Source organism: Leucoraja erinacea, chromosome 36 (genome assembly GCF_028641065.1).
Source record: "Leucoraja erinacea ecotype New England chromosome 36, Leri_hhj_1, whole genome shotgun sequence".
Lineage (NCBI taxonomy): Eukaryota > Metazoa > Chordata > Chondrichthyes > Rajiformes > Rajidae > Leucoraja > Leucoraja erinaceus.
Window position 1 is genome coordinate 14136643 of NC_073412.1, and position 14228 is coordinate 14150870.

The window sequence follows — 14228 nt, forward strand, 5'->3', positions numbered from 1 at the left end:
GGGAAGAAAGGTAGAACAGGATAATGAATTTGGATGAGATGATCATACTGAATTAGCAAAGATAGTTTGAAGCGTCAAATGGCTGACTCTTTTAATCCTATGTTCTATATTTTCATGTTAGTATGCTTATAAAACACATGTGGATGTTTTCATTATCTTGCCTGTCAATGATATTTCATCTTTTGTAAGCTTATATTTTATGGATTAACGCAACAAATGGAGATTGCCCAATCAATACTGAGGTAATGGTATCCCACAGGTAGACACAAAAAGCTGGAGTAACTTAGCGGGACAGGCAGCATCTCTGGAGAGAAGGAGTGGGTGACGCTTTGGGTCAAGACCCTTCTTCAAACAGATGCTATCCCACAGAACATGCAAAACATGCATACTTTTTGTTTTAAGTATATTCTATGTTATTCTAAGAAAGCATTCCTTTTGATTAATTGATTGAAAGATGCAATGTGAAAACACGCCCTTCTGCCTACTGATTCCACGCTGAACAACGATCACCCATTCACAATAGCTGTATGTTACTTCACTTTTGCACCCAACACTACACATTAGGGGCAATTTATAGAGGTGAAAACCCTCCCTCCTTTGATACGAGAAGAAACCAGAGGGACTCCACTATTTCACAGTGGGAACGTGCAAACTCCACGTTGACAGCAACCAAGGTCAGGGTCAAATCCGGGTATCTGGCACCGCTACCAGCTGCGCCACAGTGCCACCCTCTAATTTTGTGCAGTTACATCAAAAACATAAGCTGCAATGCCATCCAGGAACAGTAAAATCAATCTGAAATTAATTTCACACACAACAAAAAAAGTTATACTGTGTTGACATTATTGAGCAAATATTGGGAGATGGCCACTTATTCTCTGTATTCAGATTCCATCCTTACTATGCAAAATACTAATAATGTGATTACCATTGCCAACTGAAAAGTCATGCTCAGAGGAATGCAAAACTGTACAATAGATTAAACTGTACTTTACATACCTATTTGTCCTGCCTTGATTTTGAAAGGTACATCAAAATCACTCTGTTTGGGAAGAAAAAGGGAGGAAATAAAACAGTAATTTTAGTACAATGAAATGCATTATAGTTTAAAGTTACAATGCAGAAACAGGCCCTTCGGCCCACCAAGTCCGTGCTGACCAGTGATGCCGTACACAGGCACTGTCCTACACACTAAGGACATGTTATCAAGATCAAGATTCAATTTATTTGTCATTTGGACCCCTTGAGGTCCAAACGAAATGACGTTTCTGCAGCCATACATTACAAGCAAATAGACCCAAGACACAACATAATTTACATAAACATCCATCACATCGCTGTGATGGAAGGCCAAAAAAACTTATCTCTCCACTGCACTCTCCCCCCCCCCGATGTCAGAGTCAAAGTCAAAGCCCCCGGCTGGCGATGGCGATTGTCCCGCGGCCATTAAAGCCACGCCGGGTGGTGCAAGGTCGCACATCGGGTTCTTGATGTTAGAGCCCCCGGCGTGCGCTCGCAGAGCCCCGCGGCCATTCCAAGCCGCGCGGGGCGGTGATGTCAGGCCCCGCTCCAGGAGCTCTTCAACCCCGCAACTTGGGCGGGAGAAGTCGCCGTTGCGGGAGCCCTGAAAAGCGGTCTCCCTCCAGGGACCCGCGGGCTCCCGGTGCCGCCTTCCGCCAGACCCGCAGTTGCAGCCTCCGAATCTCCGGAGGTCGGGCCGCAGCAGCGCTCCAACACCGCTCCACCCGCTCTGGACTTGGCCAGCTCCGCGACGGTGAGGTGAGTCGTCGGCACCAGAGCCCCCGGTCTTCCCGTTGGAGGCCGCTCCTCGTTGCAGCCCCAACAACAACGGAGACCCGACAAAGAAAAGGTCGGGTCTCCCGTGCAGGGAGAGATTTAAAAGTTACCCCCTCCCCACCCCCCCACACACACACCCCAACAAAAAATAACAAAAACTACATAAAAACATAGACAAAAAATAATAAAAACGCAGACGGGCTGCAGAGGCCGCTGCTGACGAGAGTCGCGCCGCCTACCGTTATATAATTTTACTGAAGCTAATTAACCTACAAATCTGTATGCCTTTGTGGAGTCTATGGGGAAATCGGAGGACCAGGAGAAAACCCACGCAGGTCAAGAGGAGAACGCACAAACTCCATACAGAACACACCCATAGTCGGGATCGAATCTGGGTCTCTGGCGCAGTAAGGCAGCAACTCCACTGCTGCGCCATCCTGCATCAATAAAAATTTGAATCCAATACATAAAAGTGTCATAGAGAACATTCCAGAATCTGCAAAAGCCTCACCCTCCCTAACTTGAGTTACATTAACAAATCATATGCATACTCAATTATAAACCCTTTTTCTGAACGACAGAATAGCTATAGTGCAGGAGGCAGCCATTCAGCCCATTGGCTGCAATGCTCCACCCCAGAGCAATTCACTCCTTTCAACATTTCCCCTTACTCTTTGCCTTACAAATTCTTTACGATATTATCATCCTATTTCTTGATTAGTACAGATGTCAGAGGTTATGGGGAGAAGGCAGAAGAATGGGGTTAGGAGAGAAAGATATAATACTCCTAATCCTTATGACCTTAATTTCATCGAAGGCTACACTGGAACCTGCCTCCAGCACATTTGTAAGACCTGCACTCCAGGTTCCGATAGTGGTGTGTTAAAAAGCTTATTCTCATATCACTTCTAATTCCCTTTCCCTTTATTTGAACCTGTGACCTCCAGTCCTTGACCCCATCACCAAACAAGAAAACCCTCAGTATAATGACATTTATTTTATATATTTCCCTACATACTCATATACTTTCATCCACATTTGTGTTGGTAATGTGTCTGGTTGTACACGCCTACGTTTCTAGTGTTCATCCACGTTTCTCCAGCTTAGAAACATAGAAACATAGAAGATAGGTCCATTCGGCCCCTCGAGCCAGCACTGCCATCCAATATGATCATGGCTGATCATCCAAAATCAGTAGCCCGTTCCAGCTTTTTCCCCATATTCCTTGGTCCCTTAGCCCTAAGAGCTAAATCTATCTCTCTCAGCTTACAGTCCTTTCACCCCACCACTTCCCCTCAGAACTCTACTTTGACCAAGCTATTGATCTTCATGTCCAACATATCCTGCAATAAAATTGGAACAATTTGCAGAGCCATTGATTCTACGTTACATCAGACAACAGGTGCTTTGGTCCAACTCGCCCATGATCTCCACCCTCAGATCCTCTCTAAATCCTTCCCCTCTCACTTTAAACTTATCCCTCTGGCTTTAGACTCCCATACCCTGAAAAAGAATTGTGACAATACATCTTATCTATCCCCTTCATGGTTTTACAAACTAAAGGTCACCTCACAACTTATTTCAGTCCAGTGAAAACAGTCCCAGTCTGTCCAGCTTCTCCTTCTAGTTCATGCCCTCCAGTCCCAGCAATATCCCTGTGAATCGTTTCTGCCTGGCTTAATCACATTTCCTATAGTGTGGCTACCAGACCTGCACACAACAGTCCAAGTGCAGACCCACTGACGTCTTGTACAGCTGTAACATGGCATCCCAACTCAGATATTCCCCACATATCCTCCCACAAGCTAGCACGTAACCCTGACCTTCCAACCCATCTTGTTGCAAACATTGGACTACTACTCTCGAATTGCAAAGCTACAATGCTGCAAAACTGTATTCTGTGCTCTTTGCTCAACCTGTTGTACTTTGTGGCTTCTGTAGTTGTATATAGAATGATCTGAGTTTACTTCGGAGTCACGTGAGTGACTACGTGAAGAACCCGTCCAGCACGCATGCGCGACATGAGCGTTCACGCAGTGCAACAGCGACGAGCGGGAGTACAGGCGCTCCCACTACAGCTTAAAAAAGACGGACTGTCAGGAAAGTTTATTCTGAGGTAGTTTTTTCCGAAAAAGAAGTGTTTTGTTTTTCTCACCAGGAACATGAGCAAAACAAGACAAGCCAAGAAGTCTGCCCCCCGTTCGACTCCAACGGAGGTGCGTTCCATCAGTGGGGGGGCAAGAGGCGGTAGGACCGCTAACCCTGCGATCCACCATCCCCAACACCGTGCCGAGCCCAGTCCCGCTAGTGCAGCCTGAGCAGCGGGCTGGATGTAAAGCAGCACGGAAGCACGAACGCATGGCCGGTGGTATCCGATTCTTCGGACGGGGACGTCTCATAGCCCGCGCGGGGCAGAGACATCCGCCTGAGCCGCATGGAGCAGCTCGTGGAGCAAATGCTCCAGCGACACTTGCTTCGAGAGGAGCAGTCTCGCAAAGGGAGTTCAGGCACTCCCACCACAGTGCCTCACAACGCACTGGCCATCGGTTCCCCCTTATCCGAGGGCAGCTTTGGCGACCAGGGCTGGGCTGGTCAAGAAGAGGGGTCACTGGCCGAAGATGTCGGTAGTACGCTTGGGGTGCAGGACTAGGAAGAGCTGCTGGGTGTGGTAGACCGCTACGTGGCAGCTCCACGAGCAGGACGGCCATTAGAGCCAAAACTGGCGGCCAGCATTAACTACCTGTCCTTCAAGCCCCTACAAGAGCAGGTAGTTAATGAGGCCCTAGAGCTGTATTCGGCCCCAGAGAATTGTGCCTCGCTCAACGTGCCGGCTGTCAATAGCCAAATCTGGGGGCACGTTGGGCCAAACATCCGCAATCAAGAGCTCAAGCTACAGCGGATCCTCAGGCTCCTGACGTCAGCCATCACTTCATATGCTCGTTCCGTGGATGGGATGGAAATTACCATGAATCAGCAGGATACACTCGCACTGCTGTGTAATACCCAGTTAGAAATTAACAACCTCCGTAAGGAGATTATAAGACCTGCCCTCAACCCGAAATTCGCGGGTTTGTTCAAAACGCCGACCACTGCGCCAGAAATCCTGCTCTTCGGCAAGGATCTCTCCAAAAAAGTAAAAGACATGGAGGAGCAGTCCAAAACATTTGGCCTCATGAGGGCAGGCCCCGGGACGAGCAAACCCACTAAACCCAAGCGGCAGTACCCCACCGCATCCACCAGTCGACGTCTACCCTATGGAACTGGTGAAAGCTCAGGGTCCGCACATCACCACCGGAAGCCTTTTTTAGGCCAACGCCCAGAGCGGACCCCATGGAAAATGCGCCACCCCCAACCAACAGCAACACGTCAGACAACACATCAGAAGACTCATCGTCCGACAAAGAAACAGAAGAAACACCCGTAACCATGGAGGTAGGTGGGTCTGGTTCCTACCAGCATATAAAAAGTGGGGGTTCTATACTAACAGGGGGGAATTACACCTTTGTGTAAGCATGGAAGTCTATCACGAATGACAAGTATATACTCAACAGCATTCGTGGATACAAAATAGAATTTACGCTAGAAAACTTACCACCAGTTCAGCACTCACCCCAAAGGGTCTTTTATCCTCCCAGTTAAAGAAAAACGAGAGGGACAAGCTGAACTGGTGAGGCTAATTATAAAGGGTATCATTGAAAAAACCAAACATGAACCCTTGGAATTTGTCTCTAATATATTCACTAAAACCAAAAAAGATGGTGGATGTCGCATCATCATTGACTTAACTTCACTAAATATGTTTGTTAAGTATATACATTTCAAAATGGAAACGTTTGTAACTGCCAAACAACTGATTTCCAAAGGATACTTCATGGCAAGCATCGACCTTAAAGAAGCTTACTATTCAGTACCCATTCATAAGGATCATTGCAGATACCTGAAATTTACCTGGATGGGGCAACAATGGCAGTTTAAAGCATTGCCTAACGGGTTAACATCAGCCCCAAGATTATTCACCAAGATACTAAAACTAGCCTTGGCAATATTAAGCAAACAAAAACATATTGTCATGGCATATCTTGATGATATCTTAATAGTAGGCAAAACCATGGAATTGGCTATATCAGCTGTGTCAGCTACCAAACAATTGTTTGAAACCTTGGGATTTGTCTTACATCCAGATACATCTAAGTTGACGCCATCCACAACCATGGACTATCTGGGCTTCACAATTAACTCAGTCTACATGTCTGTAACTTTGCCAAAAGACAAAATAGCAGAATTGGCACAAACATATAACAATTTAATGGTCAACGATCGACCAACTATTTGACAAGTGGCAAGAGTAATTGGAAAGATGGTAGCAGCATTCCCAGCTACACAATTTGGACCTCTGCACTATCAAAACTTACAAAGAGCAAAAGTGCAGGCACTAAAACGACATGCAGGTCACTTTGACCGGATCATGAAATTACCCACTGAAGCAATACCAGAGCTACAGTGGTGGGTAGAGAACATTTGGCATAGTTCCAGCCCTATCATCATCGTTAACCCTACGTTAATTATTCAAACAGATGCCAGTGCTCAAGGCTGGGGAGCAACTAATTCCATATCCAGCACAGGTGGTAGATGGACTAACCTAGAGTCATCGTTGCTACTTACACTGGGCATAAATTATCTAGAAATGTTGGGTGCATTTTATGGATTAAAAGCATATTCAACAAATATGCATCACTTGCATGTTCGGTTACAAATAGACAATACAACGGTGGTGGTCCATATAAACCATATGGGCGGCATAAAATCGATATCATGTGACAAATTGGTCAACACAATCTGGCAATGGTGTGTCGACAGACATATTTGGCTATCAGCAACTTACCTGCCAGGTAAGCTAAATACAGTGGCAGACACCAGGTCACGCAAATTCAATGATAACACCGAATGGATGTTAAATCCCAAAGTATTTGCTAAAATTACCAAGCAATATGGCACGTCAGATATCGATCTATTTGCATCCAGACTAAATCACCAGGTTCCTATGTATGTCGCTTGGGAACCAGACCCTGAGGCTGCAGCGGTAGATGCATTCGCACTGGACTAGGGAAATTTCTTCTTTTATGCATTTCCTCCCATCTGCCTCATCAATCGGGTACTACGCAAAATACAAATGGACTCTGCTTCAAGTATTTTGATAGTACCCGACTGGCATACACAGCCATGGTTCCCAGTGCTCCTCGACATGATCGTCGAGACCCCAATGATTTTTCCCAGTAGCCCAGAATTGCTAACCCACCCAGTATCTGGCATAAGTCACCCATGCCACGATATAATTAAACTCCTGGGTTGCAGATTTTGAAAAGGCCTCTGCTGGGCCTGGGATTGTCAGAAAACACCATCAACACCATGACAGCATCCCACCATGTATCCACAAGGAAACAATACTTATTAAGTATCAAGAAGTTGGAGAAATACTGTTCGGATACAGGAACCACTTACTCAACCACAACAGTAACCAATGTACTGGAGTTCCTGGCAGGCCTTCGCCATAATGAAGGACTCAGCTACAGTGCCATTAACACAGCCAGAAGTGCTCTGTCTGCCTATTTAATTCAGGCACCAGAGCAACAGGCCATGGGATACCACCCGCTGGTGATCAAGCTCATGAGGGGGATCTTTAACTCCAATCCCCCTAGACCAAGGTACACCCATATCTGGGATGTCAGTGTGGTCCTGACATACCTCAGGGGATGGTCACCAGCCAGGTCCCTCACCCTGGAAAAAATAACTCTGAAGACGGTCATGCTGATGGCACTTGTGTCCAGTCACTTCACCTTTTACGACTGGACAACATGATCGTAACTCCAGACTATGTCTCATTTACTATCCAGGGACTGGTCAAACAGAGCAGGCCAGGAACATCTAACCCAGTCATGGAATTCCGGGCTTACCCACCAGAACCACGGTTATGTGCCATGACCCACCTACTGAACTATATTGACACAACTAAAATCCCTCGAGGGAGCGAAAAAGCCTTATGGGTCAGCCACAAGAAACCTTATGGCCGGGTAACGAGCCAAACCATTTCAAAATGGCGCAAGCAGGTGCTGAAAGCCGCTGGTATAAATACTAACATGTATAAATCTCACTCCACCAGGGCAGCATCCACGTCGGCGGCTAAGAGAATGGACGTACCAATAGGCCACATCCTGGCTACAGCAGGGTGGTCTGGGGAAAGAACGTTTCGAACTTTTTATAATAAGCCGTTGGCAGAACCTGCTTCATCTGCAGAGAAAATATTACAATCTGCAAATATATAATTTAGCCCGGGGGAGCAATTTGTTTTTTGTTATTGTTAATAAACACCATTATTGTTTTTTACAAACAGATTCATGGTTGATTACGATAACATACTTCCTCCCTCAAATGACTTCGGCAGTGAGTGAAGTATGAACTGTTGCACGGTTTGAAATCACAGAGCTTTAAAATCTTCACGTAGTCACTCACGTGACTCCGAAGTAAAATAGTAAGATTAAACGAGAACTTACCAGTTTGAAGTTTGATCTGTATTTTATGAGGAGTTACGATGAGGGATTACGTGCCCTCCGCTCCCACCCTCAATAATAGAGACCAAACTGGTATCTAAGCTCTCCTTTTCTTTACTATATTTATTTCAATTACTGTGTCTTTCTGTGATTCCACACCGCTGCTTTGAAGTATGTCGCGCATGCGTGCTGGACGGGTTCTTCACGTACTCCCTCATCGTAACACCTCATAAAATACAGATCAAACTTCAAACTGGTAAGTTCTCGTTTAATCTTACTATTTTATTGGATAGCATGCAAACAAAAGCTTTTCATTGTGCCTTGGTGCCTGTGACAATAATAAACCAATAAATACATTTGAGTTATGGCCTGAGTAAGCACGGCTTCAAATGATATAATTTAATAACATCCATTTATGGAGCACCTTGAATGAAGAAAGATGCCTAGGGCCATGGATATCAATGAGCTCATCGGAACGCTTAACGCACAGCTATAAGATAGACCAGACCTAGGAGTGCAAAGACAAAGGATTGTAGGGCCACATTGGATATCTGTGAATGGGAGGGATTCGAAAAAAAAATGTAAATTCATGGCATTGCTTAACCAAGAGCTGCCAATTCACGTACATTCAGGTGATGAAATTTGTTCAGCGATAGAAGAAAGGCAGAGTTTTGAGAACCTTCAAGCTCACACAGAAAAAAACAAGGATGTTCTGCCAGAAATGCATTGGTTTTGGACAAGGGCAGCATGGTGGCGCAGTGTTAGAGTTGCTGCCTTACAGCATGAGAGACCCAGGTTCGATCCACACTAGGGATGCTTGTTTGTATGGAGTTTGCACGTTCTCCTCGTGACCTGTGTGGGTTTTCCCTGGGGAGCGGATTCTTCTCACACTCCAAAGACGTGCAGGTTTCTAGGTTAATTAGATTGGTAAAATTGTAAATAGTCCACAATGTGTGTGTCTGTAGGATAGTGTCAATGTGCAGGGATCGCTGGCTGGCGTGGACTTGGTGGGCCGAAGAGCCTGTTTCCGTGCTGTATCTCTACACTAAACTAAATAATAGAAGTATGGGCTATCTGTGACAGAAGCAGGCAGGCGATGATAGAGACAAAAATTGTAGATAAAATTGACTGAAGGTCATCTCACGGTCAGATATGACTAACCATCAGGAAGAGCAAATAAACCAGTTTCTAACAAACAAAAAATAAAACATTGACTTGGGTCTTTCAGATTCAGATTCAGATTCAATTTTAATTGTCATTGTCAGTGTACAGTACAGAGACAACGAAATGCATTTAGCATCTCCCTGGAAGAGCGACGTAGCAAATGATTTGAATAAATAATAATAAGTGTCCGGGGGGGTGGTGATTGGCAGTCACCGAGGTACGTTGTTGAGTAGAGTGACAGCCGCCCGGAAGAAGCTGTTCCTGGACTTGCTGGTCCGGCAACGGAGAGACCTGTAGCGCCTCCCGGATGGTAGGAGGGTAAACAGTCCATGGTTGGGGTGAGAGCAGTCCTTGGCGATGCTGAGCACCCGCCGCAGACAACGCTTGCTTTGGACAGACTCAATGGAGGGGAGCGAGGAACCGGTGATGCGTTGGGCAATTTTCACCACCCTCTGCAATGCCTTCCGGTCGGAGACAGAGCAGTTGCCATACCATACTGTGATGCAGTTGGTAAGGATGCTCTCGATGGTGCAGTGGTAGAAGTTCACCAGGATCTGAGGAGACAGATGGACCTTCTTCAGTCTCCTCAGGAAGAAGAGACGCTGGTGAGCCTTCTTGATCAGAGTTGAGGTATTATGGGTCCAAGAGAGGTCATCGGAGATGTTGACTCCCAGGAACCTGAAGCTAGAAACACGTTCCACCTCCGTCCCGTTAATGTGGATGGGGGTGTGCGTGCCGCCCCTAGACTTCCTGAAGTCTACAATGAGCTCCTTGGTCTTCTTGGAGTTAAGGGCCAGGTTGTTGTCAGCGCATCATGCTGCTAAGTGCTGGACCTCCTCCCTGTAGGCCGACTCATCGTTGTTGCTGATGAGGCCAATCACCGTTGTATCATCTGCATACTTGATGATGGTGTTAGTACCATGTACAGGTGTGCAGTAGTAGGTGAAGAGGGAGTAGAGGAGGGGGCTCAGCACACAGCCCTGTGGAACGCCGGTGTTCAGGGTGAGGGTTGAAGAGGTGTGCTTGTCTAACCTAACAGACTGGGGTCTGTTGGTTAGAAAGTCCAGTATCCAGTTGCAGAGGGAGGGGTTGATGCCCAGGTTACCGAGTTTGGTGATCAGATACAATGCCCTCCATAATGTTTGGGACAAATACCCATCATTTATTTACTTGTCTCTGTACTTCACAATTTGAGATTTGTATTGGAAAAAATCACGTGGTTAAAGTGCACATTGTCAAATTTTATTAAAGGCCATTTTTATACATTTTGGTTTCACCATGTAGAAATTACAGCTGTGTTTATACATAGCCCCTCCATTTCAGGGCACCATGATGTTTGGGACACATGGTTTCACATGCGTTTGTAATTGCTCAGGTGTGTTTAATTGCCTCCTTAATGCAGGTATAAGAGAGCTCTCAGCACCTAGTCTTTCCTCCAATCTTTCCATCACCTTTGGAAACATTTATTGCTGTTTATCAACAAGGACCAAAGTTGTGCCAATGAAAGTCAAATAAGCCATTATGAGACTGAGAAACAAGAATAAAACTGTTAGAGACATCAGCCAAACCTTAGGCTTACCAAAATCAACTGTTTGGAACATTATTAATAATAATAATAATAATAATCTTATTTATATAGCACATTTTCAGTCAACTTGCATTGACCCCAAAGTGCTTCACATAATTACATTACATTACACACAGGCAAAGGTGGGTAAAGTGTCTTGCCCCAAGGACACAACGACAGTATGCACTCCAAGCGGGATTCGAACCGGCTACCTTCTGGTCGCCAGCCGAACACTTAGCCCATTGTGCCATCTGTCGTCCCACTTGTTAAAAAAGAGAGCACTGGTGAGCTTACTAGGGCTCATCTAGGGAGGCTATTTGGGTGGAATTGAGAAGTGGGAAAGGTGTAGCAACTCTTATAGGGGTGTATTATAGACCGCCAAATGGGGAACGAGAATTGGAAGAGCAAATATGTAAGGAGATAGCAGATATTAGTAGTAAGCACAAGGTAGTGATTGTGGGAGATTTCAACTTTCCACACATAGACTGGGAAACACATTCTGTAAATGGGCTGGATGGGTTGGAGTTTGTAAAATGTGTGCAGGATAGTTTTTTGCAGCAATACATAGAGGTACCTACTAGAGGAGGGGCAGTGCTGGACCTCCTGTTAGGAAATGAGACGGGACAGGTGGCGGAGGTATGTGTTGGGGAGCACTTCGGGTCCAGTGATCACAATACCATTAGTTTCAATATAATTATGGAGAGGGTCAGAACTGGACCTAGGGTTGAGATTTTTGATTGGAGAAAGGCTAACTTTGATGCGATGCGAGATGATTTAAAAGGAGTGAACTGGGACATTTTGTTTTATGGGAAAGATGTAGAAGAGAAATGGAGGACATTTAAAGGGGAAATTTTAAGAGTACAGAATCTTTATGTTCCTGTTCGGTTGAAAGGAAACAGTAAAAATTGGAAAGAGCCCTGGTTTTCAAGGGAAATTGGACATCTTGTTCGGAAAAAGAGGGAGATCTACAATAAGTATAGGCAGCATGAAGTAAATGAGGTGCTTGAGGAGTATAAGGAATGTAAAAAGAATCTTAAGAAAGAAATTAGAAAAGCTAAAAGAAGATATGAGGTTGCTTTGGCAAGTAAGGTGAAAGTCAATCCAAAGGGTTTCTACAGCTATATTAATAGCAAAAGGATAAGGAGGGATAAAATTGGTCCATTGGAGAGACAGAGTGGACAGCTATCTGCAGAGCCAAAAGAGATGGGGGAGATATTGAACAATTTATTTTCTTCGGTATTCACCAAGGAGAAGGATATTGAATTATGCGAGGTAAGGGAAACTAGTAGAGTAGCTATGGATACTATGAGGTTCAAAGTAAAAGAAGTACTGACACTTTTGAAAAATATAAAAGTGGATAAGTCTCCAGGTCCTGACAGGATATTCCCTAGGACATTGAGGGAAGTTAGTGTAGAAATAGCCGGGGCTATGACAGAAATATTTCAAATGTCATTAGAAACGGGGATAGTCCCCGAGAATTGGCGTACTGCGCATGTTGTTCCATTGTTTAAAAAGGGTTCTAAGAGTAAACCTAGCAATTATAGACCTGTTAGTTTGACTTCAGTCGTGGGCAAATTAATGGAAAAGATACTTAGAGATAATATATATAAGCATCTAGATAAACAGGGTCTGATTAGGAACAGTCAACATGGATTTGTGCCTGGAAGGTCATGTTTGACTAATCTTCTTGAATTTTTTGAAGAGGTTACTAGGGAAATTGACGAGGGTAAAGCAGTGGATGTTGTCTATATGGACTTTAGTAAGGCCTTTGACAAGGTTCCTCATGGAAGGTTGGTTAAGAAGGTTCAACTGTTGGGTATAAATGCAGGAATAGCAAGATGGATTCAACAGTGGCTGAATGGGAGAAGCCAGAGGGTAATGGTGGATGGCTGTTTATCGGGTTGGAGGCAGGTGACTAGTGGGGTGCCTCAGGGATCTGTGTTGGGTCCTTTGTTGTTTGTCATGTACATCAATGATCTGGATGAAGGTGTGGTAAATTGGATTAGTAAGTATGCAGATGATACCAAGATAGGGGGTGTTGTGGATAATGAAGAGGATTTCCAAAGTCTACAGAGTGATTTAGGCCATTTGGAAAAATGGGCTGAAAGATGGCAGATGGAGTTTAATGCTGATAAATGTGAGGTGCTACACCTTGGCAGGACAAATCAAAATAGGACGTACATGGTAAATGGTAGGGAATTGAAGAATACAGTTGAACAGAGGGATCTGGGTATAACCGTGCATAGTTCCTTGAAGGTGGAATCTCATATAGATAGGGTGGTAAAGAAAGCTTTTGGTATGCTAGCCTTTATAAATCAGAGCATTGAGTATAGAAGCTGGGATGTTATGTTAAAATTGTACAAGGCATTGGTGAGACCAAATCTGGAGTATGGGGTACAATTTTGGTCGCCAAATTATAGGAAGGATGTCAACAAAATAGAGAGAGTACAGAGGAGATTTACTAGAATGTTGCCTGGGTTTCAACAACTAAGTTACAGAGATAGGTTGAATAAGTTAGGTCTTTATTCTCTGGAGCGCAAAAGGTTAAGGGGGGACCTGATATAGGTCTTTAAAATGATGAGAGGGATAGACAGAGTTGATGTGGACAAGCTTTTCCCTTTGAGAATAGGGAAGATTCAAACAAGAGGACATTACTTCAGAATTAAGGGACAGAAGTTTAGGGGTAATATGAGGGGGAACTCCTTTACGCAGAGAGTGGTGGCGGTGTGGAATGAGCTCCCAGTGGAAGTGGTGGAGGCAGGTTCATTGGTATCATTTAAAAATAAATTGGATAGGCATATGGATGAGAAGGGAATGGAGGGTTATGGTACGAGTGCAGGCAGGTGGGACTAAGGGGAAAAAAATTTGTTCGGCATGGACTTGTAGGGCCGAGATGGCCTGTTTCGGTGCTGTAATTGTTATATGGTTATATGGTTATATGGTTATATACTAATCGCAAAGGAACTGGCAGGCCAAGGAAGACCTTCACAGCTGATGACAGAAGAATTATCTCTATAATAAAGAAAAATCCCCAAACACCTGTCCGACAGATCAGAAACACTCTTTAGGAGTCAGGAGTGGATTTGTCAATGACCACTGTCCGCAGAAGACTTCCAGAAATACAGAGGCTACACTGCAAGATGCAAACCACTGGT

The 14228-nt window shown here is 44.8% G+C and overlaps 1 protein-coding gene across 3 annotated transcripts in view; it reads right to left on the reverse strand.

Moving 5' to 3' along the window:
* Positions 1 to 14228, reverse strand: part of vps13c (vacuolar protein sorting 13 homolog C) — a 296935-nt gene that overhangs the window by 275306 nt on the left and 7401 nt on the right. For all 3 annotated transcript variants that reach the window (XM_055662746.1, XM_055662745.1, XM_055662747.1), the window contains exon 3: positions 1000 to 1042. In XM_055662746.1, coding sequence (XP_055518721.1) covers positions 1000 to 1042 — 43 coding nt within the window. The remainder of the gene's footprint in view (positions 1 to 999; positions 1043 to 14228) is intronic.